The 25,868-nt window shown below is 33.5% G+C and overlaps 14 protein-coding genes across 14 annotated transcripts; 8 read left to right on the forward strand and 6 right to left on the reverse strand. All coding sequences in view use genetic code 12, as the record gives it.

Moving 5' to 3' along the window:
* Positions 1–45: 45 nt before the first annotated feature.
* RJT21DRAFT_121944 (uncharacterized protein) lies at positions 46–821 on the reverse strand. The gene is made up of 2 exons (XM_064882252.1): positions 683–821; positions 46–611 (listed from the first exon to the last, which is right to left on the reverse strand). Exons 1-2 carry the CDS (start codon positions 794–796, stop codon positions 297–299), a joined length of 429 nt encoding a protein of 142 aa, XP_064737435.1. The 5' UTR covers positions 797–821; the 3' UTR covers positions 46–296.
* Positions 822–6,390, reverse strand: RJT21DRAFT_108310 (snoRNA-binding rRNA-processing protein). The gene has a single exon (XM_064879872.1). It carries the CDS (start codon positions 6,361–6,363, stop codon positions 892–894), a length of 5,472 nt encoding a protein of 1,823 aa, XP_064737436.1. The 5' UTR covers positions 6,364–6,390; the 3' UTR covers positions 822–891.
* Positions 6,391–7,447: 1,057 nt separating this feature from the next.
* MBF1 (Mbf1p) lies at positions 7,448–7,906 on the forward strand (the record flags this gene model as incomplete). Its single annotated transcript, XM_064885493.1, has 1 exon — positions 7,448–7,906. One exon carries the CDS (start codon positions 7,448–7,450, stop codon positions 7,904–7,906), a length of 459 nt encoding a protein of 152 aa, XP_064737437.1.
* Positions 7,907–9,482: 1,576 nt separating this feature from the next.
* Positions 9,483–11,679, forward strand: RJT21DRAFT_121949 (proline specific permease). The gene has a single exon (XM_064882253.1). It carries the CDS (start codon positions 9,833–9,835, stop codon positions 11,555–11,557), a length of 1,725 nt encoding a protein of 574 aa, XP_064737438.1. The 5' UTR covers positions 9,483–9,832; the 3' UTR covers positions 11,558–11,679.
* A 483-nt stretch (positions 11,680–12,162) lies between these two features.
* On the forward strand, positions 12,163–13,165 carry RJT21DRAFT_127822 (trans-2-enoyl-CoA reductase (NADPH); the record flags this gene model as incomplete). Its single annotated transcript, XM_064882901.1, has 1 exon — positions 12,163–13,165. Exon 1 carries the CDS (start codon positions 12,227–12,229, stop codon positions 13,163–13,165), a length of 939 nt encoding a protein of 312 aa, XP_064737439.1. The 5' UTR covers positions 12,163–12,226.
* On the reverse strand, positions 13,142–13,734 carry RJT21DRAFT_121951 (peptide-methionine (R)-S-oxide reductase). Its single transcript, XM_064882254.1, has one exon. The coding sequence runs from the start codon at positions 13,677–13,679 to the stop codon at positions 13,227–13,229; it is 453 nt and encodes a 150-aa protein (XP_064737440.1). The 5' UTR covers positions 13,680–13,734; the 3' UTR covers positions 13,142–13,226.
* Positions 13,733–15,123, reverse strand: HMT1 (protein-arginine omega-N methyltransferase). The gene has a single exon (XM_064884742.1). The coding sequence runs from the start codon at positions 14,884–14,886 to the stop codon at positions 13,864–13,866; it is 1,023 nt and encodes a 340-aa protein (XP_064737441.1). The 5' UTR covers positions 14,887–15,123; the 3' UTR covers positions 13,733–13,863.
* A 1-nt stretch (position 15,124) lies between these two features.
* On the reverse strand, positions 15,125–16,002 carry RJT21DRAFT_48057 (uncharacterized protein). The gene has a single exon (XM_064884743.1). It carries the CDS (start codon positions 15,932–15,934, stop codon positions 15,452–15,454), a length of 483 nt encoding a protein of 160 aa, XP_064737442.1. The 5' UTR covers positions 15,935–16,002; the 3' UTR covers positions 15,125–15,451.
* Positions 16,003–16,019: 17 nt separating this feature from the next.
* RJT21DRAFT_121953 (uncharacterized protein) lies at positions 16,020–17,887 on the forward strand. The gene has a single exon (XM_064882255.1). It carries the CDS (start codon positions 16,223–16,225, stop codon positions 17,477–17,479), a length of 1,257 nt encoding a protein of 418 aa, XP_064737443.1. The 5' UTR covers positions 16,020–16,222; the 3' UTR covers positions 17,480–17,887.
* A 165-nt stretch (positions 17,888–18,052) lies between these two features.
* Positions 18,053–19,328, forward strand: RJT21DRAFT_121954 (origin recognition complex subunit 6). Its single transcript, XM_064882256.1, has one exon. The coding sequence runs from the start codon at positions 18,067–18,069 to the stop codon at positions 19,201–19,203; it is 1,137 nt and encodes a 378-aa protein (XP_064737444.1). The 5' UTR covers positions 18,053–18,066; the 3' UTR covers positions 19,204–19,328.
* Positions 19,317–22,548, forward strand: NMA111 (Nma111p). The gene has a single exon (XM_064882257.1). The coding sequence runs from the start codon at positions 19,525–19,527 to the stop codon at positions 22,453–22,455; it is 2,931 nt and encodes a 976-aa protein (XP_064737445.1). The 5' UTR covers positions 19,317–19,524; the 3' UTR covers positions 22,456–22,548.
* RJT21DRAFT_48075 (uncharacterized protein) lies at positions 22,529–22,966 on the reverse strand. Its single transcript, XM_064884745.1, has one exon. The coding sequence runs from the start codon at positions 22,858–22,860 to the stop codon at positions 22,603–22,605; it is 258 nt and encodes an 85-aa protein (XP_064737446.1). The 5' UTR covers positions 22,861–22,966; the 3' UTR covers positions 22,529–22,602.
* A 121-nt stretch (positions 22,967–23,087) lies between these two features.
* On the forward strand, positions 23,088–25,097 carry RJT21DRAFT_87471 (ERMES complex Ca(2+)-binding regulatory GTPase; the record flags this gene model as incomplete). The annotated part of the gene is made up of 1 exon (XM_064885524.1): positions 23,088–25,097. One exon carries the CDS (start codon positions 23,088–23,090, stop codon positions 25,095–25,097), a length of 2,010 nt encoding a protein of 669 aa, XP_064737447.1.
* Positions 25,098–25,249: 152 nt separating this feature from the next.
* On the forward strand, positions 25,250–25,858 carry RRS1 (Rrs1p; the record flags this gene model as incomplete). Its single annotated transcript, XM_064885499.1, has 1 exon — positions 25,250–25,858. One exon carries the CDS (start codon positions 25,250–25,252, stop codon positions 25,856–25,858), a length of 609 nt encoding a protein of 202 aa, XP_064737448.1.
* Between the last annotated feature and the right edge of the window lie 10 nt (positions 25,859–25,868).

The raw sequence follows: 25,868 nt of genomic DNA on the forward strand, positions 1-25,868 counted from the left end.
CGGACGGAGTAGGTACCCTATATATAGAAATAGATCTAGGTGTATTAGTATACAAAGATAGGTTTACGCATAGATATTGATATATAATATAGATATTGATATAGATGTAGATATAAATAGAGGTACTTGAATAGACTCGTGTTTCAGTAGAAGTATAATATTTATGTACTGGTTGTTGAGTCATTCGTGGGAGGTACTACAAGTTCATATGTTCAGTAGTAGTATCATGTATTATATTCACTGACTATCATTAAGAATTATTTACAAGGGTTATTGAAAAGTGTCAAAGAATTCACTTAATTGTCTTCAATCTTAGCTAAGATTTCCTTGTCAGTATATAAAAGATATTCTTCTTCACCAACCTTGACTGGACTACCACCATAGTTTGGTAATAAGACTCTATCACCAGCCTTTACAGCAGTTGGAATGAGTTCACCAGTACTGGAATTGGCAACACCTGGACCAGCAGCAACAACAGTACCTTGGTTTAATTTTTCTTGATTCTTTTCTGGAATATAGATACCAGAGGCAGTTTTAGTAGCTGGCTTTAATCTTTGCACTAAAACTCTGTCGAATAATGGCTTTAAGGATTGGGCACTCTTTAAGAAAGACTAGAAATTATTTAGTTAGTACTCAGTCATAACACATATCATTTGAAATTGCTAGGCCAATGTTTACTTACCATATTTATTATGGTGGTTATACTTAAGATGATTACTGGGGTTGTACTAAGTAAGTGATTTTGGTGAAATTTTTCGGTAGAAGTCGTTAGAAATTTCTGATGTAAATTGGACATGAATACACGACCTCGACCATCATGCTGTCGTGCGCAAACCACAAATAATTTTGCAACTAAACTTTTTAAGATGTCTCTATATATTCCATAATTAACTATCCTAAATATCTATCTAATGGTTCTCCAAGCACATTTTCAATGACTCGGACAAGCCCGTTTCTGACTTCTAATTCAACAGCTTCATCATCATCTTCCAATAATTCGGCAATGTAAGGAATTAATGTAGGTAAGTATGTTAACCATTGATCACCCATCTTTTGGAAGATAGATTTTAAGGCTCTAATAGTCCAGATCTTAGTAGAAGAAGTATTTTGACCAGTTTCATTGGATATATATTTGATTAATCCATGAACCAAAGTCTCATTATACTCATCTGAAGCAACATTAGATACAAATGAAGTGATTGTCTTAATAAGATACTTACCAATTGAATCTTCAATATTACTCAATTGACTTAATAATGGAAGACATACACTTTCAAATCTACCCTGTTGAGACCAGTAATCATCTTGATCAAATTTAAATGATAAGTTCAAAGAAACCAATAAGATCCTTCTTAAGTTAATATCTTGAATCTTACTATTTGAGAAATCTTCAAGTAAACTTGAAGTAATATCAGTCAAGTAAGAATAATAAGTAGTAACAATTCCCTTTAATTGATCTTGTAATTTATTAAAGAACTTAAAGAACGCAACTAATCTGGTAAGTTTATTAGAATCATTACTAGCACCTTCACCGTCTACAGCCCATCTAACCAAATTAGCAAATAATGGCCTGAAACTTTTATCATTCAACTTCATAACAAAGGCAATAGCACAAGAATGGAATGAGGCTTCTAAACGATAAATTGTATTATTATCAAATTTATTATCGTGTGTTTCAACATAATGTCTGAATTCTAATGCTTGAATAAACCATTTCATAAATACTGTGGATTGAGCAATGGCAGATTTCTTTTCAATCTTAGCAATGGTTAATTCTAATGCTTTCAAGAATAATCCAAGATTACCGGCATTATCATTAGTATAGAATTCTTTATTAGTCCAAACATTACTTAATGATTTTAATAAAAGGGCTAAATCAACATGTCCAACGATTAATTCCAAAACAGTAGATCTTAAACCATCATCAACATAAACACTGGTTAAAATAGCAATCAACATTGATTCTAAATTACCGGAAATAAATGCTGGTAACTTTCTAACCAAACATGAAATTAATACAAGAATTGATGTTTGAAGTAATTTAGCACTTTCTTCATCATCAGAACTAACAGTAGATTCCCAAATCTTTAATGCTGGTGGTAAAATCTTTGGATACATAGCAATAGCTTTTACGCCAAGAATGTTTATAATGTTACCAATTACACCAATAGAAGAAATAATGACTTCAACTTCAGAAGATAATAAACAATTTTCTGAAGTGGCAGCTTTTAAAGCATCGACCAAAACACTCGAATCCTTTGAAGTAGCCAATTGTGGACCGAATTTATCAACAATGATTGCAAAAGTATTCAAGAATGATTGTTGTAATTCTACATCGACATTGGCTTTAATTCCCTTAACTAAAACAGGTAATAACTTATCCACAACACTTGAATAAATGATTTCATCATCATTAGAACCACCCAATTCATTTTCAAATTTAGAACCAGCCAAGATAACATAATTTCTGGCCACTTTGATAGAAACAGAATCAGTAAGATTTTCAACATCGAGTAATTCAATAATAGAATCAATAAAGTAATTCAAAGGAAGTAAATCCATAAATGTAGAAAGTAATTTATATAATTTGGATAATATCACTGCCGAATTATTGAAAGTATCTAAGTTCATAATGATAAATGAAGTGACTTTACCGAATTCAGACAATAATTGATTGACTTCTGAATCTTGAACTTGAGAATCTAACAATACTAAACCAATCTTAGTTCTTAAACTGGCGGTGGTATAGCCAGTGACTTCATCCTTTAATATGGATTCAATAAAGTTTAATAAGCCAGCAGATAAGTTAGTTAAACCTTCTTCATTCAAAGCTAAAATAGAAGCTCCATAGATAGATCTTATACTTAATTGCTTATACTCATCAGATCTTGGATCTAAAGGAGTTGTAGGAATTAATTTCCAAAGGTCTGTGAATTGATTTAAAGCCTTTAATTGTTCAATGGCTGAGAATCCCTTAAGGAATGATACTGTGAATTCTACACATTCAGTACTTCTTATCTTATTCGAAGTATTGGCATATTGTTGACCAATCAAGAATAAAAGGATATACAAAGATTTATCAACTTGTAAAGTTTTAGATAAGGCCGTAAATAATTTGACTCTACGATGTCTTGGAATATGATGGAAAGCAGTAACAAAACTAGTTAATAAGAATTCAATTTCATTAGTTATAGATGATGTACCATTAGTAGCCAATGCAGGTATAACTTTTGCAATAGTTTGTTGTAAAGCTGAACTAGAAAATTCATCATCTTGTCTAACAGTATGAGCACCCATAAATGTAAAGATTGGCATAACTGAATGTAAAATAATTTCTGGAGCTAAAGATGCTAATTCGGCAATGACTAATAATAATCTATTTTGAACTTGAGGAGATTGGGATGATCTAATAGAGTTTACAATTAAATCTGCTCTAATAGAATTAGAATCAAATTTGAATTCTTCTTCACTGGCTTTCATAGTCAGAATAACTAATGACATACAATTAGCTAAAGTTTCTTGAGCATACAACACTGGTAAGTTCCCATCATTACCTAAGTAATCTAAATCAGTTAAGATCTTAAACAAAGCCTTTAATAAATCAGGATGTCCTAATCCATTAGTTCTTGTATGTCTTCTTAAACTATTTTCTAAGATATCTAATACAATAGTTAATTTTCTTAAATGAACTCCTGCTATATTACTAATATCATCTTTAACCATGGCTTGTCTAGTACTATTGGAAGATCTTCTTCTTCTCTTAGCCAATCCTTGTTCAGGAATTTGAGTTCCTATTTGTACAAGTCCTAAACCAGCTAAGAAAAGATCATGATCGATATCTAAATGTTGTAAAGTTTCTAATGGATCTACTTCAATACTGGAGTTATTAACAAGTAATTCAAGTAATTTACTAAAGATCTTAAGCTTCACATCAACCGATTTGAAATCTTTGAATATCTTAAGAACTCGATCATTGACAACTATTTGTAAGTTGGCAATATCACTTTCCAAACATTGATTAATCCAATCAGCTTCCTTAGCAGAATTCTTATCAGAAGAACTAATCCCTCCCACTAATCCTACAATGGACTTTTCAACTGAAAAGAAATCAATCTTAGCTTCTCTACATTGAGTAATAATCATTGATCTCTTAGAAATATAGTTGGATAAATCAGTATCAAGAAAGAAGAATCTATCATCAGTTCCATATTCATTCTCTTGAGAAACAATACTCCAAATATGGGCTTTAAAGGAAACAGATAAGAATTCTAATGACCATTGATTCAAGATGAATGTCTTAACTATCAATTGACCAAATTTCTTCAGATTATTCTTAGTACTCTTAAAAAGATGATGAAAGAGTAATGAATTAATTGCAGTTGGAGTGAGGATAGTATCTTCGACATTTTCAAAAATTAAATCCACTAAGATTACTGCATCTGAAGGGGGGATAATGGCTCTTTTACTTGGTTCAATATTATCATAGATTTGACTCTCTAAGAATAATGTACTCTTGACTTTCTTCTTACCTTGATGATTAGTTTTAGTGACATCTCTTACTATGGATAATAATGCAATAAAGGCTTGTCTAATTGGAGTACGAGAATCATTCAATCCAAGTAATAAGATAGGAATCAATAAGTATAAATCCAATGGACTTGATGATGATTGGGTTACTACTTCCTTTAACTTTATCTTTAAGAATCTTATAGCAGAAATAGCCACTGATACAGGGATAGAAGGTGTAAGGGCAATTCTTACTAAGAAAGTTACAGCAGAATCTGGTGATGAAAAGATTCTTTTAGTGAATGAACCAATGATGGACTTTTGAGCCTTAGTAGAAGCTGAACGAAGATGTTTCAATAAAACTCCAACAAGCTTAAAGAATTGTTCATCATTTTGAGAAAGAATGAATGAAACAGATGTTGGTTCAATACTGTCGAGGTTTTCAAGGACATCTGACTCGTCGGTTTCACTTTCAACATCGGCATTATCTTCTTCACTGCCTTCAACATCCAATTCCATATCAACTATACTTCCAAAAGTAGTCATTAATTTCATTTCCAATTGACTTAATTGATCTGGAGAATAGAGATCTGTCAAGGCATTACCAGCGACTTCGATAATGCTAATAATGATTCTTCTATTATCTTCATTGTCTATATTGGAATTAATAAGCTTAGCAACTGTAGCGTAATCAACTTGAGCTACTGGGATCAACTTAAATAATCTGAACGATTCAGGGTTGGCGAAAGTATTGGCAAAGTAGAAGAAAAGAAACTTGGCTAATTTGTAATCATCAGCAATCAATTCAACAATCAAACTTTCATGAGTAAGTAAAGTGGTAGGAGCTAATTTACTAAAAGTAGTATTGGAAATAGTATAGCCATCTTGTTGGTTGAAATTCCATAATTGTCCTAACACAATCAAAGTCTGTCTTGAAGTATTGACACTCCAAGCATGAGCAATATCCTGTAAGATCAGTTCAGTAAGTGACTGAATTAAAGTTAATGATAATGGCATTATGGAACTTAAGATTGAAATCAATGAATAAGCTGATAATCTTGTATCATCTCTAATTGAGGCAGAATACTTGGAATCTTTGGCTAATAACAAGTTACCAATAACTTGTAAGATTAATGGTAAATAAGTTTCATTTAATACATCTATCTTTTTTGATAAGGATGCCAATAACTGAACAGTAATTGATAAATAGAATACTAACTGTTCTTTGAAGATGGTTCCATTGCTTAATTGTTCCAATATATACTCTGAATAAAGAGTGAAGAGTGGTGCATCATTATAGAATGCCTTCATAATAGAACTAGAAGGAGGAGTTTTAAGTAAATCCTTATAACCCAGTAACCACGAGAAGATATTGGGGATCTGATTCTTTGGAATAACATTCAATACTTTAACAAACACGGCATCACCATAGAAGGGTAATGCAGTCAAAATAAACCGTTCAGTATTATGAATGTTGATATGGAATCTTCTAACCAACCATTCTAATGCTTTGAGGGATGGGTTTAATACATAATATGGAGCCACTAAATTCAAGAATGCATCGATATTCTTATTGATCTGATTCAACATATCTTTGGTTTGAACATTTCTATCGAAATTCACAGAAGTATCTGAGAACAATGAGCCTCTAAATCTAGAAAATCTGCTATCTATATCCGATAATTCATCTAAACCTTCTAATCCAAGCTGGAGAAGGAAGTCAAAGTCCTGAGTTCCTGCTACTTTAGAGTCAAAAATAAGTGATCTGGAATGGATTTGAGAACGGGATTTCCGGTCAAGTGCCACCGACGCCGTTTTGTCGTTGATAGCCTTCAACTGGTCACTCAAACTCGACATGGTTGGGGAGATCTCTGTTGGTATTGGGGTTATAGTTGAATTGAAAAATTATGCTATACAATATTTTTTTTTTGTCTGAAAATTTTGAGATGCCGCGACATCGCCAGACTTAAAGCAGAACTCGCAGATTTAAAGAGCACTTATGATATTCTTATATATATAGATGTATGTGTGTGTGTAATAGAACACAGAATATATAATTAATGTATATATCGTATGGGTTGACAGGGTCCTTGTGATAGTTCTATGATTTGTGTTTCAAGAATCTGTTATGTTTCCATGTATAGTCATCTATATAGTAAACAATCCATCTAGTAGAAAATCTATATATAAGCTAATTAGCATCAAAACTGAAGATATATAGTGTATTCAACAGACATTCTTTGATAGAAAAGGAAAGCATATATTAGTAATTACTTACAAGAATATAGTCTCGATTCTTTTTATAGTAATTAGTAGTCATTGGCCCCGTCATTCAAGTCCGGTCACAAATATCCTAATGGCTAAGAAAAAATAAGAATATGCTTAATTGGCTGCGAAAAATATACAGAATAACCAAATGTTAAGACATACTAATAGTTGTTTATAAGTTGGAGCTAGTGTAAACTTGAGTCATAAGAGGATAATTTGTAGTTATATCAGGGCAATTAAAATTTGACTAATTATTAACTAAATTATTAACTAAAAAATTAACTAAATAGGGAATATAAAAGTGCAAAACAGTTAAGCAAACAGCAAATAATTCAACCATGCAATTGTTTTTTTTTGCTTAAGAAGTATGTGACTACTAGTCAAATAACACAATTTGCAATACTCATAGTAGTTGCCAAATCCATTACTTTGTATCTATTCTTATGTATTGATTACATTATGATGGGGATCTTTTGATCGCGTGACTTTGAGCACGCACTCGCAGAACACTTTAGAAGCTTCGAAGGTCGTGTGGCGTTGCCAGACAAAATTTTGTCAACCTGAATTTTCAAGTATGAATCATCAGTCATAGATCCAGATAAACTGTATAGAATTATCTATAGACTTTAAACCTATACTCTTTTGTTATTTAATCAGAACATAAATACTCGAAATGTCAAACTCAGATTGGGACTCAGTTACTATTATTGGATCTAAAGCCAGAATTGGTGGAGGTGGTCCAAGAGAAACAGTGGCTAAGACTTCTTCACAATTAAATGCTGCTAGAAGAGCTGGAGCTGTTGTTGGTACAGAAAAGAAATATGGTAGTGCCAACACCAGATCCAATCCAGAAGGTCAAAGATTAACTAAGTTAGATGATATTGATGATGTTGTTAGTGTTAAAAAGGTTGATGTAAGTGTTGGTAAAGCAATTCAACAGGCTAGACAAGAAAAGAAATTTACTCAAAAGGATTTAGCCACTAAGGTAAATGAAAAACCAAATGTTATTAATGATTATGAAGCTGGTAGGGCAGTACCAAATCAACAATTATTAGGTAAATTGGAAAGAGCCTTAGGAGTAAAATTAAGAGGAAAGAATATCGGAGAACCTTTATTTGCTAAAAAGAAGTAAATATAGCATGTAATGATGTCACTTTCTTTTTTTATGATTAATGGGTTTTAATTGTAGTGAATATAACAAGTCACGACTGTTCTTATAGGGTTACGAGTACATTCACATCAGTATTCTTTTGCATTACTTTTTTTGTTTTTTTTTTACTTCTTTTAGTCATTTTTATTAGTTATGAAATAGTCCTCTAACAAATAAGATTATGATCATGATTAAGTTGTTATGCATGAGTAGAAAAAGTTGCGGAGTAAAACAGAAGCATAGAAATACAATTAGAAAATAAAAATTCGTAAATGATCGAGTAAAATGAACGCCGTGTATCGCTTAGATCATACCTCAAAGAGAAGAGATTTGCACATAGGTGGGGTTCAAATCTAGTGATGAGGATGGTTTAGGTGGGGCTGCTACAAATAAGAATGCACAGTATAACGAGATTTGCCAAAAAGAGAGTTCAGGGGGCTGTTTCACGTAGGGATTGCAATTAAACCAATTTTCGTGTCGCCATTGTGTTATATATTACTGTAATAATTAACCTTCAGATAATATTGACTCGAGTCACTTCCGACTAAAGCTGAGAGTCAACAACTGTAAACTCGTATCTATCATGATCTACTCATATCTATTATGATCTACATTTTACTATTGAGACAATACCTTATGTTGTGATGCGTATCTTATCTTGGTTCTATTGCAGATACTAATTAGGTTACTGTATGCGCCAACTATAAGAACAATTTCTCTGATCCACAGCAGGTGTCGCTGAGGTTTACCGTGTTTAAAAACTAATAAGTCACATACACTACTTTGAAAAAATGCCTCGCTAAATCTATACAAAAGTTCTGGGCAAGTAGCGCAGCGCATTTTTACTCAGTTTCTTTTTAATGCTCGGCGTTTTTATATCGAAAGGAATGTCGCAAAATATGTTTGACGGTTTAGTGGCTTACACTGTCTCCGGTCTAGCACTGCTGTATCTCCTGAACAGGGTCTTCCAGATTATTTATTATGGTGATCTATTCTTTTCATATACATAATAGGTTTATTATTCTACTAATACTATAGCCAAACATGCTCTGAAAGTTCATATATTTCGTCATTTAAACGATACCTTGTCGTTAGCTTGGATTTATAATTAAACCAATAAACCTAATTTTTAAAGTTATAGTATTATCATAACCTATGCCTGAAGAGTGACATTAATACAAAGCGACATTTGATATTATAAAGTGATTTTTTAATTTTTCTTACTACATCCGACATATAAGCCCCAGTTCACGGCGTTATTTTAATTTTTTAATTTTTTTTTGTTTTATTAGCATTTTGGCAACAAGACAATTTATGAGCTAATTACAAATCATAGTGCATTTACAAATGGGATCCTAATGTATGGTTATCTTGTGCTACTTTCATGTACGCTGACTAGATACACAGTGCTGATTATATCAGAGACCGTAATCTTAGATACCCCACTAAATTTAAACGTTTGTCCCTATCAGGTAATATATTGATTAATTGTTTCTTTTTTTTTTTTTTTTTTATTATTTAATTTTTTTTATTCTTACGGAGTAAATGATAAGACATCGACTATTGCAAAAGTAAACAGGCTTCATATTACTTTACTCTATTTGTATGCTTAAACTAATAATTGCATTATGTTTCAAATATTGGAAACAGAACCGACGTAATCTTTGACCCCAATTTTTCTCCAATAATAATTAGTCTTCTTATTTTCTCTGCAACCTACCACTTACTCTCTATTTGTACTATTTTATTGTTTAAGCTAAATTTTCAAATTTTATATAAATGAATTGTATATAAAGCCTTATATACCCTCCGCATTTGCTCTTATTGAATTATGATGCTTATTTAATTACATTTAGTTATTTATATTTGTTTTTGTTTTTGCTTTTGCTTATTGAATAGCAAATCAAAATGAAAGATCTTACGACAGTAAAGTCTCAAGGCTCGAGGCATAGTATCTATAGACCTGACTCAGCTTATCCAGATCTTAGTATATCACATTCAAGAATTGTCAGCGTCGATGAAAAGACTGGAAAACTACTTTCACCAAAGACCTCCCAATCAGATTCTTTTGAAACTTTTCAAGAATATGAGTTAGAAAGAGGTTTAAAATCTAGACAAGCCCAATTGTTAGCTCTTGGTGGTGCTATTGGTACTGGTCTTTTTGTTGGATCAGGTGGAGCTTTAAGTACTTGTGGACCAGCTTCGCTTGTCCTTAGTTATACGTTTATGTCTTCTATTGTCTATTTTGTCATGAATATGTTAGGGGAAATGACTACATTTTTGCCGTTACCTGGTAATGGGGCCCAATCATACGTTAACGATTATCTTTCGTCTTCTTTTGGGTTCGCTATCGGATACAATTATTGGTATGCATTTTCTATTTTAATTGCAGCTGAGGTTACGGCTGCAGCTATTGTCGTTCAATATTGGACTACTAGTGTTAACGTTGCTGTATGGATCACAATTTTCCTCGCTATTCTTATTGCTTTGAACATGAGCTCTGTCAAATATTTTGGAGAAGCTGAATTTTGGTTTGCTTCTATCAAGTTAATCACTCTTAGTGGTTTAATTATTTTGGGTATTGTACTCTTCTTTGGTGGTGGTCCAAATCATGACAGATTAGGTTTCAGATATTGGAAGCAAGATGCATTTATTGAACATTTGGCTAAAGGTGGTACAGGTAGATTTCTTGGTTTATGGACAGCTATTGTCAAATCTGGGTTTGCATTCATTTGTTCTCCAGAATTAATTGCTACTACTGGTGGGGAATGTAAAAAGCCAAGAAGAAATATTCCAAAGGCTGCTAATCGTTTTATTTACAGATTAGCATTTTTTTATATTCTTGGTACATTAGTTATCAGTGTCATTGTTAGTTCTAAAGATCCCAGTTTATTAAATGCTAAATCATCTGATGCTGCAGCTTCTCCATTTGTCATTGGTATTCAAAATGCAGGTATCCCCGTGTTGAACCACATCATTAATGCTACTATTTTAACTTCTGCTGCATCTGCAGGTAACTCATTCTTATATTCAGCTTCGCGTGCTTTATATTCCATTGCTCTTCGTGGATTAGCTCCAAAAATCTTTACCAAAGTTAACCGTTTTGGTGTTCCATACTTCTGTGTTGCCATATCAGCTGCTATTGGTTGTTTAGCATACCTTAATGTTTCTTCTGGTGCTGAGAATGTCTTCAACTGGTTCATGAATATTACAACTATCTCAGGTTTCCTTTCTTGGGTACTTGTTGCGTTTGCTTACTTGAGATGGAGAAAAGCCATTAAATTTTATGAATTAGAAGATAGAGTCACATTCAAGACATTTGCCCAACCATTTGGTGCTTACTATGTCATCATTTTTATTTCCCTCATCACAATCACCAATGGTTATGGTGTATTCTTTGCCTTTAACGCTGCTGATTTCATCGCTGCTTATATTACATTACCTATCATCGCAGCTCTTTATTTTGGACATAGAGCTTATGATTATTATGTCAATGGTGTGACATATTGGTTAAGACCAATGGATAAAGTTGATGTCATTGATGGCTTGGACTTGATTGAAGAAGAGGATGCTAATGAACCAGATCCAATTCCAAAGAACTTTATTGAAAGAGTCTGGTACTGGATTGCTTAGTACTAAAAACTATTCTTTATACCTTATACTTCTCTTAATATTATTATTATTATTATTATTTTATTGCTTTTGCTAGTTCTTCCTTCTTTGTATCTTATTTCCATTTATTCTTATAATAGAGCTAGTCTCCAATATACAATTTTCCGAATATGCTTAAGTTTTACAAATATATCACTCTATTGTAATTCCTTACTATCATTATAATAATATCAACAATTTTCATGTCCTTTTTCAAAAGTGTCTTATGGCCAAGAATACGAATGATTTCAACATTATTAAAACTATAGTTTGTTAAGAGAGGTGTAACAATAACAGAAATATATCCGTACAAATTCTAAATCAAGTTGCAAAAAAATTGTTAGTCCGGGTAACGAGAATACCTTCTTAGTCTACCCTGGACATTTCTCTACACTATGATCACGGTACAGATTCCTAGATGTGCCTGATATACTAGTATCAACAAAAATATGGCAATAGTACAATTCTGAACACATCCTATGGATATTTCTAGGAATGATGTATCAAAATATTAAAAGCAACCATTTAAGCCAGTCATTTTGGTTGCTGTTGGGTAAGGCTGCATGGATGTAAAAAAAAAGCATATGCCTAAGTATAAATAGTTAAATTGTAAATGAATCCTTCTTGTAGTTCAACATTACTGTAGTTAAAATGGTATCAATTAATGTAAAATCTCGCTCCAAGAGCTTAAAGAGTCTCTCTACTGACGAATTGACTATCGACTCCAAAGTAAGTGAATTAATTGCTTTAATCAAAGAATCCAACAATATCGACCCTCACAGAATTAGACTTACTCATTATGATACAACTACTCAAAAGAATAAGCCATTGGATGTATCTAAGACATTTGCTCAAAATGGTATTGCTTCTGAATTGAAAACTCTTGAATTATCAATTAAAGATTTGGGTCCTCAATTATCATGGAGAACTGTCTTTAAACTCGAATATTTGGGTCCATTATTGATTCATCCTTTAATCTATTGGTATTATAATGATGGTACTTATACTGAGACTCAAACTTTTGCTTTCTATTTTGTTATTGGACATTTCCTCAAACGTGAATATGAATCATTCTTTGTTCATAAATTCTCCAATGATACTATGCCACTTTTCAACTTATTTAAGAATTCTTCTCATTATTGGTTATTATCAGGTTTCAATATTTCCTACTTTATTTATGGTGCTACTGCACTTACTTCTGAATCGACATGGGGTAAATACATTTTTTATGTTAATGATTTGCCATCGTCATTAATATACTTGATTACTGCTGTGTTTGTATTTGCTGAAGCCTCTAACTTCAAAACTCATTCTATCTTAGCAAACTTGAGAAATGAAGATAGTAAAAGATATGTCATTCCTTATGGATACGGTTTTGATCTTATTTCTTGTCCTAACTATACTTTTGAGTCATTATCTTGGTTAGCTTATGCCATTTTAGTTGGTAATTGGAGTGCTTGGTTATTCTTAGCTATCTCTTCCGGTCAAATGTTCTTATGGGCAGTTAAGAAGCATAAGAGATATTTAAAGACTTTTGGTGATGAATATAAGAAATTGAAAAGAGCAATTTATATTCCTTATGTTATTTAAATATGTCTCTATATAGTTTCCATCAAACGCCCATTCTCCCTCTCTCTAACAAATTCAAATATTATGCCTTATCTTCAGAATTAAACTTAAGACATATACTGTTCACACAATGTCTTGCATCTGTAGGAGTTTTGTATCCTTCACCTCTGAATATATGACCCAAATGTCCTCCGCAATTGGAACATCTCATCTCTTCTCTTACCATTCCATGAGTTATATCCTTATGGGTAGTGATAGCTCCAGGCAATGCTTCATAGAATGCTGGCCATCCACAATGAGCTTTAAATTTCGTATCTGCCTTATATAATGGTTGTTGACATCCTACACATTCGTAGAATCCTATTGAACTTGCTGGGGTATCAGTATATTCTCCAGTATATGGAGCTTCAGTGCCTTGCTCTCTCAAAACTCTAAATTGTTGAGGGGATAATACAGCTCTCCATTCTTCTTCGGTTTTAGACATGGTTCGTAGTATACGTGTAGTAGATAAGTTACGAGCCAATGATCTGAACATATGGTTATATTGCTGCTTACAATTGGCCTGGTTTTGATTGCCTTCAAAAAAAAAAGATATATATATCGCATAGAATTCATAAAACAATAGTAGTACTTAATATTAATACAAGAATAGAAGAGGACTGTATATGCAATAGATGCTAAATGCTAAGTAGTTAAAAATATATGTACACTAATATACACTAACGCATGAAATAGTTATATTTACCAGTTTTATCTCTTGATTTATCCTTACTGGTAGTTTCTAAATTCCATTCGATTTCAATATCTAATTCTCTTGGATTATGAGAATTAGGTCTTGAAGCAATGCTACCTTGGATTTTATCACCCTTTTTAAGATCTAATACATGATCCATATAGAATACAGTTTGTTTCCAATGAGTATAATTATTCATTGGACCAGTAGGTAAAGTAACAGTTTCCTTCCCAGGGAAAATAGCATCCCAATAAACAATATAGGCATGACATAAATCATTATCAATGGCTTCTAATTCGAATTTGGAATGGAAAGCTAATTGTTCCTTAGTAACTGTATTAATATCAAATTCAAAGAATTTATATGGAGTAGTAATTAAAGAATTATTTTCAACAGTATCAACTAATGGTTCAGCCATAGCAACATCAATAAATGGAGAATAATCAAATCCATAAACATCTTCCCAAAAATGAATTTTTTCACCTTTATATTGACCATCTTCAATACCAGCAATATACATATTACATTTATCTGGAAGAATAAGACCACCTTCAACTAAATATTTATCTCTAGCATATAATACAGTATCTAACATAGATTCATATAAAAGGAAGTATCCCATCCATTCAGAAACAATAATATCAACTGTATCAACTGGTAATGTAATATCTTCTAATTTTCCTTGAATAAGAGTTATCTTATCTTCAAATCCATTTAATGATACAATTTCTTTAGCCTTTTCAATAATATTAGACATATCTACTGAATAAACATGTTTGGCACCTGCTTTAGCAGCAAACATAGAAAGAATACCAGTACCACATCCAACATCCAATACAATTTTATCTTTAAATAAATCTTTATTCTTATACATGGCTGATCTATAACTTAAAGTACGAGTAGTATCTTTTAACATTTCTTCATGAATACCAAAATGGTCATATGATGAAAAGTAGTGTTGTTCGGTAAATGGCAATGTAGCCTTATCAGTTGCTGAATCAGAAGCCATGATAATGAACTGTGCAATTGAATAAGATCTGATTGTTATCTATACTAACTTTTCTATATAGTGAAAAATTCAATGAGGCAGAGATTTTCTTTTGAGATGTCGAGTCGTGCGCAGGTGCCTAATATCGAAGTTAGTATATAGTGAATCCGTAATAGTACTGATAGTCACTTCTGAACTAATATGGTCATATGAGATATCAGTTTATATCAGAGAGTTATGGTTGTTAGTTGAGAGTCCTATAGGAAAGGAGTACAACTTGCTGTATTTACTAGATATTCAAATAATATAATATATTGTACTATAATAATAAAACAGTAGTAGTACTACTACCAGTACTAAACGAAGGGCTAAATATGCAAGTAAAGAAATAAAGGATGGATCGTTGGAGGTGTTTTGATAGTCACCGAATCAATGAGATATCTATGTTGTATATAGTGTATTGTGTGTTGTGATATGATGGATTGTATTGTATTGACAATATAATGTAATACATTACCTTTTTATGCAATCAAGTCTGTGCATTCATTTTCAGAATACAGTCTAGAATAAATAGAATAGAGTAAGCTTACTTGGTTCTAATGTGCTTCAATGGACCAGAAGAATGGTAGAAATTGGCAGAGTAATCCTTTTTTCTAAAATGTCTCTTTTTTGGCTCTTGAATGTAATGATCCCAACCTTGATTTTGAGCAAATTTAATGGCAGCTTCTTTAGTATCAAATTGCATGATAGTTCCTTGCATATAATCAGAAGAACCTTGGAATCCAATTAAATCATTTTCCCAACGATTACCTTTACCCAATACATCCCAATCTAACTTCCAACGAGTTCCATTATGATGACCAGATTGGGTGGCAGCTTTAGCCTCTTGGTAAATTCTAACAACACGACTTGTAACTAAATCTTTTGGAGCTCCTGATACAATTTCTTTACCACCTGGAGCACTAACTTCTGATACTGTATTAGAATTTAAGGCGATTCTACTAGTTGAAAGTAAACGAACTCCACTTATAGTAGGTACGCTTCTGAATGATACTCTAGACAACATCATAAATTCTTTATGTATATGAGCAGGTAAATAATAACAGTAACAACTTATCTTGCTGCCTTTACTGTGATGTCGCTAAGCACCAATTGTACCGTTTTGGTTGGTTCAAATATTCAGTGAGAAAAAAAGGAAATTGTTACCCGCACGTATCACCTGATCCAAGGCGTGCGCGCAGGTTTGCGTAACATAAATTCAATTCCGCTTATATTTTTCGCAGCAATGACTTGTAGCTTTCCTAAATTTAAAATATCTTTAAGTTCTTGAGAATCTTCAAGAAAATCATTATCTAAGATGACCCTTGATCAAATCATCAACTTTGATGCAGCAATTCTGGCTCTTTCCGAGGTGGACGATTTTGTCCAGCCTTTCGAAATCAGCGATAATGGTGTTAGACATTACAGATTATTAAAACAACAGCTTGAAATGTATTTGTTAAAAGCTAACGATGATGAAATGGGCTGCTTTTTAAACAATTTTGAGTTTACAAAAGAGTTCTGCTGGTTAAATGACAAGAAAGTATTGTTAAGAATCCTTCTTAGATTGCATAATTTCCATTTGTTTACTGTACTTGAATTTGAAACTACAGAAGGTCTACGCAATTTTGTATCTCAATTTATCGTATGGTTTGAAAGATACTTAAATGATATAAATCATATTTATGATGATAAGTTTCTAGTTGCATATATCAAATTTTCACTTCATTTAAGCTTACAATCTCCAAGAATCAAAGAACTTGAAGCTAATGATCTAAGTGATTCTAGCAAAGCTAGATTATCTATTCACCATTATCTTAAGATCCCATCACTATCAGCTTATCCTTCAGGGTTATTTTATCCTTTTTCAAAGCCCCGTATGCTTGGGGTTTCCAATATTAGGATACTGAAACAACAAATATTAAAAGTGTTTTCTTTAGTTCATTCATCCTTTCTTAATTTGACTGGCGGGGGACAAAGAGATATTCAGACAATTGTTGACAATGATTTATTACAACTTCCCCTTCTTATTTGCCATTTGATGTTTTACGCTCTTGGTGAGGAAAGAAGTATATTCCGAAATACTCATCTTGACTTTTTCTATTTCAGATCATATGCCATTGGCCTGCTGAAAAATACAGAGCTACTTAAGCCATTGAACTTCAAGGATCTTGTCTATAACTATTATACTTTCGGACTAACCGATGATTTAGCAAAACATTTTGTTGTATCATTTTCGTATATATTAAAGAGATTACTAAAGGCACCCAAAAGCTGTGCTGTTATCAGTGACTACCTTTCAACTTTCATCATTGACTTCAGCAATTTCGAACTTGGTCCTTGTAAGGGGCTTGATTCTTACAAATCTATAAGGAAAGCCAATTGCAACATTTATCAATTGGATTGGAATAGCCCATACTCTTTGAGTACTCAGTTGTTCTGTTTCTTTTATGAAGTCAGAAGCAATTACATTCAAAGGGAACACCCTATTAGAACCCATCAAGATAACTTTGTAGAAAAATCTTATTCAGGAATAAATAAAGTTCATGATCAGATAATTCAAGGCCAGTTATAATTGCATACAAGTTCTTGCAGATTTGCCATAAAATGGTCGAATATTACAATACACAGTTCCACTAAACTTATTTAGATTGCAATTGGCGGTCATGTGCTAGGATCTCTTTACTACATCTGCACTACAATACCCTACACAGGTTATAGGGGATTATTTACCTCTTGTAATACCTCATCATTATTCTGATCATCTTGTTTCTATATGTATCAGGTAATTTCCCTCCTTTATTATTATTAGCTATTTTAAAATACACAAGTAATTTTTGGAGTACTGCAGTACCTATAAATTAGCCAAGTACAACAGTAACATACAGAGTAAGAAACAGACTTAACGAAAAGACAAGTAAAGATACCTGGCTAGAGTGACCCAGAGGATTCATTCAGGTATTGGACCAAATTTGACCTTTACTAAGCCAATTGGTTTAGGCACTAAGGTTGAGCTAAATTAACTATCATCCATACTACACAGAAATAGGTTATCACACGACACGATCCTTTTTCCTGTACATAACCTAACCCAACTGTCTAATATAAGAGACGTGTTTTTCAATAGTGAAAACTCCATAGTAACTAACCCTAACTAACCCCATGAGTTCGCAACTTAAACAGTCTCTTCAGGATATCATTCCTGCATTTCATGGACAATTGCCAGCAAAACTAGTTTCGTATGTGGACTCGTTGTACCGAACTAGTCTTCATAAGAAACCGGTATTACCAAATAATGCCGCCGTAGCTAGATATCATCTATGTGCATATTTGGCAGCTGAAGAGTTACAGGATAAATATAATTTGCCTGAACCAGATGCAAAAAAGATCCCATTACAACCCAAATTGGCATCGAAATTATTGGACGATTTCCGTGAATGTTTAATAAGATCTGCTAATTCAACTCCGAATTCAAGTCCCCAACGGAAATCATCTACTCCCAAAGCAACTCCTACAAGATCACCTACAAAGGGAGTACCGAGTGCTTCCAAACAGACAGGATCACCTTTAAAAAGATTAAGGCAATTGAACGATGAAGAAGAAATTGATGATAGTTTAAATGGAAAGAACACTAAGACTAATATTAATGATTCCGAGTCTATCTTCAATCCCAAGAAATCAAAGCCTTCACCTTCCAAATCTTCACCTTTCAAATCTTCACCTTCTAAAGCATCACCTTCCAAGTCATCACCCAAACCTTCATCTAATTATCGATATGATAAGAAACATGTATCTATTGTTGATTTTATAACATTCTGTAATAATTTCTATATTCCAGCCGATGTATCACCCAAAATGATCGAAACATTCTTAGTTCATAAACATAAGTTTGCAAAGAAAAGTGAATGGCTTTTAGCCTGTGGAATAGTACATGCTGCTTATATTCGTATAAATCATACATTAATAACTTCTAAAATAGGTACACATCTGGAATTTATAAATCATTTATTTCAATATCAAAAGGGTGGACTACTAAAATGGAATTTACAATTATGGTGTAATATAGTTGGTTCATGGATTAAAGAAGAATCTTGGATAAAGGATTTAGAGCTTAAATACTTATTTGGTAAAGAATCTATTGAAGAATTACAATCATTTACAGAAGAAAAGGCTCGAATCGGTACGGGATGGAACCTTCTTGAATCCTTCGGACTTATGATCCATGGCGATGTACTTTATGAGTCTGATTCTCAAGTATCTTACTATAATACTTGGTCAAATAAGGCATTAAGTGATTGAAGAGGTCCACTTACCCGGACGTTCGGAATCGATCACAATACCAAAATGGATTTTTATTTTTTATTTTTTATTCTTTATTCTTTATTTTTTTTTTTTTTTTCACATCTTAGACAGTTCATAGACGTAATACTAACACAAGATAGTACACACCAGCTTGGGTATAGTTGGAGGTTTGCAGTAGGAAGTGTGTTGTAACCGTAGTGTGAGACTCGAGTTACCCTGTACAGTTTGTAGCATCAATTTTCCATCAGTATAGCCCATTCTAGAGCCATATTCATACTATTACATATTATTATTTTCCATAGTTAACCATTACGGTAGATGTCCGGTATTGGTAATAAAAGAAGACTCTCGGATGTGTCGTTAAATGGGTACTCCAAGAGGAGTTACCAGACCCATAGTGATAGTGAAGAAGAAGAAGAGTATTCCGATTCTTCTCAGGCTATCTTTGATATTTCACCGTCTACCAATAGCAATAATAATAAATGGCAAGATACTATTACAAAAGTTGTTAATGCGGTAGTATCAATTCAATTTACTCATGTACGTAATTTTGATACTGAAACTTCATTAGTTAGTGAAGCTACAGGGTTTGTTGTAGATTCAATTAAAGGATTAATTTTAACTAATAGACATGTGGTTGGTCCAGGACCATTTACCGGTTATGCAGTATTTGATAATCATGAAGAAGTTACAGTTACTCCCATCTATAGAGATCCTGTACATGATTTTGGATTTTTACAATTTGATCCAACTAAAGTTAAATATCTTCAACTTAGTCATTTAGATTTAAAGCCTGATCTTGCTAAAGTTGGAACAGAAATCAGAGTTGTTGGTAATGATGCTGGAGAAAAATTATCTATTTTATCAGGATTTATATCTCGATTAGATAGAAATGCTCCTGCTTATGGTAGTTTAACTTATAATGATTTTAATACTGAATATATTCAAGCAGCAGCCTCAGCATCTGGAGGTTCTTCTGGTTCACCAGTCGTTAATGAAGATGGTGAGGTAGTAGCATTACAAGCCGGTGGATCCACTGAAGCATCAACTGATTTCTTTTTACCAGTAGATAGACCATTACGAGCCTTGAAGTGTATTCAAGAATCTGAACCTATAACAAGAGGTGATATTCAAGTTGAATGGCAATTAAAACCGTTTGATGAATGTAGACGTTTAGGTTTAACCCCTGAAGCCGAGGCTAGAGCAAGACAATTATTTCCTAGTAAAATAGGATTATTAGTAGCAGAATTAGTATTACCGGAAGGACCAGCCGATGGATTAATTAAAGAAGGTGATACATTAATTTCTATTGATGGTCAAGACATTTCAACATTTATTAAAGTCGATGAGATTCTTGATCAAAGTGTTGGTAAATCATTAACTTTTATACTTCAAAGAGGGGGAGAAGTTATAAGTAGAAGTATAACTATTGGTGATTTACATGCTATAACTCCAGATAGATATGTTGATATTGCTGGAGCTTCATTTAATAATCTCTCTTATCAAATAGCCAGATGTTATTGTATTCCTGTCAAGGGAGTATTCATTAATGATGCGTCTGGTTCATTTGAATTTGCATCGTATGAAAGATCTGGTTGGTTATTGGAGACAGTCGATGATAAACCAACTCCTGATTTGGATGCTTTCATTGAAGTAATGAAACAAATCCCTGATCGTCTGAGAGTCCCAATAACTTATCGTCATGTATCAGATCTTCATACTGAAAATGTACAAACTATTTATATTGAAAGACATTGGGATTCAACTTTTAGATTGGCTATAAGAAATGATACTACTGGTATATGGGACTTTACTAATCTTCAAGATAAACCACTTGATCCTCCTAAAGTTGAACCTAAATATGCCAAATATGTTGATGTACCGTTTGGGAAAGAAGGATGTTCTTCATTAGTAAGATCATTTGTTCAAGTTCGTACGGTGGCCCCAGTTCCACTTGATTCATATCCATATCGTAAAGAGATTTGTTATGGAGTAATAGTAGATGCTACTAATGGATATGTATTAGTATCTAGACGGTTTGTTCCTCATGATATGTGTGATATCTTTGTTATCTTTGCTGAATCTATTGATGTACCTGGTAAGGTTGTATTTCTTCATCCTAATCAAAATTATGCTATAGTTAAATATGATCCTTCATTAGTATTAGCTGAAGTTCAATCTCCTAAATTCAGTGATGTACCATTAAAGAGAGGTGATAGATCTTTCTTTATTGGTTATAATTATAATTTACGATTAGTTACTGATGATGTTAGAATCAGTGCTGTATCTTCATTAAATGTACCTGCTGCTTCATTATCTCCAAGATATCGTGGTACTAATCTTGAATGTATCTTATTAGATAGTAAGATTACTCTTGAATGTGATACCGGGATTTTAACTGATGATGATGGGACAGTTCGAGCATTCTGGTTAACCTATTTAGGGGAAACCAATTGTGAACAAACCAATGATAGAATGTATAGAATGGGACTTGATGTGACAGATGTACAACAAGTTATAGAATCACTCAAGTCCAATACTATTCCACAACATTTAAGAATCTTAGAGGCAGAATTCAATTCCTTAACCATTTATCAAGCCAGAACGAGAGGAGTTCCTGATCTGTGGATTAAGAAATTGGAAGATGCATGTCTGGAAGAGATTAAACTCTTATCGGTAGAAAGAGTTGCAGCTCCTCGTTTAAATCAAGACAGGAGTCCATTGAAAACTGGTGATATCATCTTAACAGTTGATGATCATATTGTTACCAATATGAGAGATTTCAAGCCAATGTATACGGAAGAGAAGACCAATTTCCGAATCATTAGACAGAAGAAAGAATTAGAAATCGCTGTCCAAACCATTGAAACTTCTAGTTTAAATACTTCTCGGGTAGTGTATTGGAGTGGAGCTTTACTTCAATCTCCCCATTTTGCTGTACGTCAATTAATGGTTGATCTTCCATCGGAAGTATATGTGACTCGAAAGAGTGCTGGAGGTCCTGCTCATCAGTATGGGATCCCCACCAATAGTTTTATTACTCATGTCAATGATCATGAAACAAAGGATCTTGAATCATTCACACAAGTAGTCAAACAGATCCCTGATGGCAACTATGTCAAATTAAGATTAATGTCATTTGATAAAGTTCCATTGGCCATTTCACTTAAAACAAACTACCATTACTTCCCCACTTCGGAATTGAAGAAAGTGGATCATGAATGGAAGGAGTTTGAATTGACTAAGTAGATATATATAGAGTAGAGTAAAATACATGTATATACTTATAGATGCACGCTTATAGTCATTCTACACTGAATAATACATAAGACATAATACATAACTAAGTCTATTATTTATGCTCTATTTACATGTAAACATAATACAACTATATACCTAAAAGCTTAATGACACCTTCTTAAGCTGTTTATCCTTATTGGTCACCGACACAAACTTATCCAAGTGTTGTAAGGAACGGGTACTGAATCCTCCATTCCCATGGTTTCTACCGGCTTGTTTCCTCTTAATCCCAGTGCCTGTCTTAATGAAACGTTTGGCTATGGAATGGTTGGTTTTGGACTTGAATCGTGTTTGGAGTAATACGGTCACGGGGTTCTTGAGCACAGCTCGGTTGGTAAAGAACGCTCTGAGCATCGGGTGGGGATGTGTTATGTGATATAAAGCAGCGGTGATGTCGTATGTCGTGAGTCGGCTATCGTTCGGCTTGAACTACTTCTTCCACTCGTACGTACCAAAATCAAAGTTTTCATGATATTTTTTTCCCTTCTCATTTGCAGTTTGGCAAAAAGCGCAAATTGGTCCAATATGGCATATAGCAGTCTGTCATAATAGGACATCCCACTACTCAATTCACTATTTTAATGTCCCAACTTAATGTAAGAGTCGTAGTATGTGGAGATGACTCTGTTGGTAAGTCATCTCTCATAGCTACTCTCATAAATGAAACGTTTGTCCCATCGATCCAGGACGTATTACCGCCAATAACCATATCTGGAGATGATTATGATAATAGTTTCCAAGAGCATCCTATAGATAATGGTAAGATTCGTACCATAAAGAAGTCTCGAAGAAATTCGTCCAGAAAGGACAGGTATGCTGTCCTGAAGTATATTCCTAATAAGACAGTGATTATAGATACTGTATCCAGTGATATGACTCTACTACAAAAGGAATTAAAACGTGCTGATGTTATATGGCTTGTATATTCCGATCATTATACTTATGAAAGAATATCCTTACATTGGATGCCCATGTTTCGGTCTATGGGAGTTAATTTACCCATAGTTCTTTGTGCCAATAAGTCCGATCTAATTGGCAAATCCACCTTAAAGACTCAGAATTCTGATGAGTTTGTACCGTTAATTAAGGAATTTAAAGAGATTGAAGCTTGTATTCGTTGTAGTGCTAAGACCAATTCTAATGTGGTGGAGGCATTTTATTTATGTCAACGAGCTGTAACTCATCCTATTTCTCCTATATTTGATTCAAAGGAAGGTAACTTAAAGCCAGCCGCAATTTCTGCTTTGAAACGAGTCTTCTTCCTATGTGATACGGATCAAGATGGATATTTGAATTTCAATGAATTGTCTGATTTACATAAAAAGTGCTTCGGAATCGAGGCTACTGAAGATGAATATACTAGTATAAAAGTTGCTATAGCTCAAAAGTTATATGATAATGAAGATTCAGGTATATCAGAAGATGGATTCATATTACTTAATAAAATATATGCTGAAACCGGTCGTCATGAAACTACTTGGGGTATACTACGAGCTTTTCATTATACAAATTCCTTATCATTAAGTGATAAGTTCTTATTCCCCAAATTGGATGTTAATCCGAATTCCAGTGTAGAATTAAGTCCTAGTGGTTATCGATTCTTTGTTGATTTATTCATTAAATTTGATAAAGATAATGATGGAGGTTTAAACGAACAAGAGTTGAGTACTTTATTTCGTCCAACTCCTGGAATTCCTAAGTTATGGCAAGAATCTCATTTCCCATCTTCAATTGTATGTAATGAAGAAGGTTATGTATCCTTACAAGGATGGTTGGCTCAATGGAATTTAACTACTTTCTTGGATTATAAATCCACCTTGGTTTATTTGGCATATTTGGGATTTAATGAAGATACTTCAATAAAGGCTCTAAAGATAACAAAACCTCGTAAGAGACGACAAAGACAAGGTAAGTTCTATAGACAGAATGTTACGGATCGAAATGTATTCAATTGCTTTGTTCTAGGAGCTCCCAAATCAGGAAAGAGTTCATTATTAGAACTGTTCCTCCGAGGCTCCTATAGTGAATTATATTCTCCTACTATTCAGCCTCGACTCTGTATAAAAGATATTGAATTGAGAGGAGGGAAGCAATGTTATTTGATATTAGAAGAGTTAGGAGAACTCGAACCGGCGATCCTTGAAAATAAACAGAGATTGGATCAATGTGATGTTGTGTGTTACTGTTACGACTCGTCTGATCCGGAATCGTTCCAGTACTTAATTGATTTAAGAGAGAAATACGCTGGATCTCTTGATGAGATTCCCTGTGTGTTCGTAGCGCTTAAGGCTGACTCTGATAAACAGCAGCAGAGGGCAGATGTCCAACCGGAGAATTATACGAGAGATCTTTACTTAGGGTCACCCGTTCACATCTCATCGGCCTGGTCATCATCGGTTCATGAACTATTCATTCAATTAGTAGATGCCGCCAAAGTGCCTAGTTCGGCTACCCCCGGATTAGAGAAGGAGCCAGAGACACCCGACTATGAAAATTTGAAGCATGTGGTTATGGCCGGTGGTGCTATTACGGTAATGACGTTAGCCTGTGTTTGGATATGGCGGAGTTCTATACAGAGCTCCCATAGTTAAGGATGTCGCACACGACAGACAGAAGCTGGAAAAGAAAAAAAAGTGTCACGACATTTTTGCCAAGCTGCTCTATTTTTTTTTTTCACCTCATCACTAAATTATTTACCATACTTAACACAGGTAGTCGTATACAACCCCACTAATAAAGACAAATGTCAGAAGAAAAAGAGTATAAATCCGTCACGGTGGACAAGCCAATACCCACCACGTTTGATTTGGGAAATTTAGCAACTTTTGATCCTAATCCGTTAGACAATAGTAAGTTAAAGAATGAAAATGAAAGAGAAGCATACTTGACAGCCACCACAAGAGATAATGTACAATTATTAATTAATCAGATTTTATCATTACCAGTCAAGACCACTACCGACAGTCAAGTATCATCTACTGGACAAAATGCTACTATGACATTAATACAGTTACCTGAACCAATTACACAATTACCAAGAGAAAAACCTATTCCAAAGGCTAAACCTCCTACTAAATGGGAACAATTTGCTGCTAGAAAGGGTATTAAGGCCAAGACTAAAGATGGTAAGATGGTATATGATGAAGCTACTGGACAATGGGTTCCTAAATGGGGTTATAAAGGTAAGAATAAAGAACTCGATAATCAATGGTTAGTTGAAGTTGAAGATAAAGTAAAGAATACAGAAGATGAGTTGATTGATCCTAGATCTTTATCTCGTGCTGATAGAAAGAAGTTGATTAAGAAGAATGAGTTACAACATAAGAGAAATGTAAAGAATGCCTCCAGTTAGAGACACACAC

The sequence above is a fragment of the Scheffersomyces amazonensis genome (genome assembly GCF_036850825.1).
Source record: "Scheffersomyces amazonensis strain UFMG-HMD-26.3 chromosome Unknown RJT21scaffold_5, whole genome shotgun sequence".
Lineage (NCBI taxonomy): Eukaryota > Fungi > Ascomycota > Pichiomycetes > Serinales > Debaryomycetaceae > Scheffersomyces > Scheffersomyces amazonensis.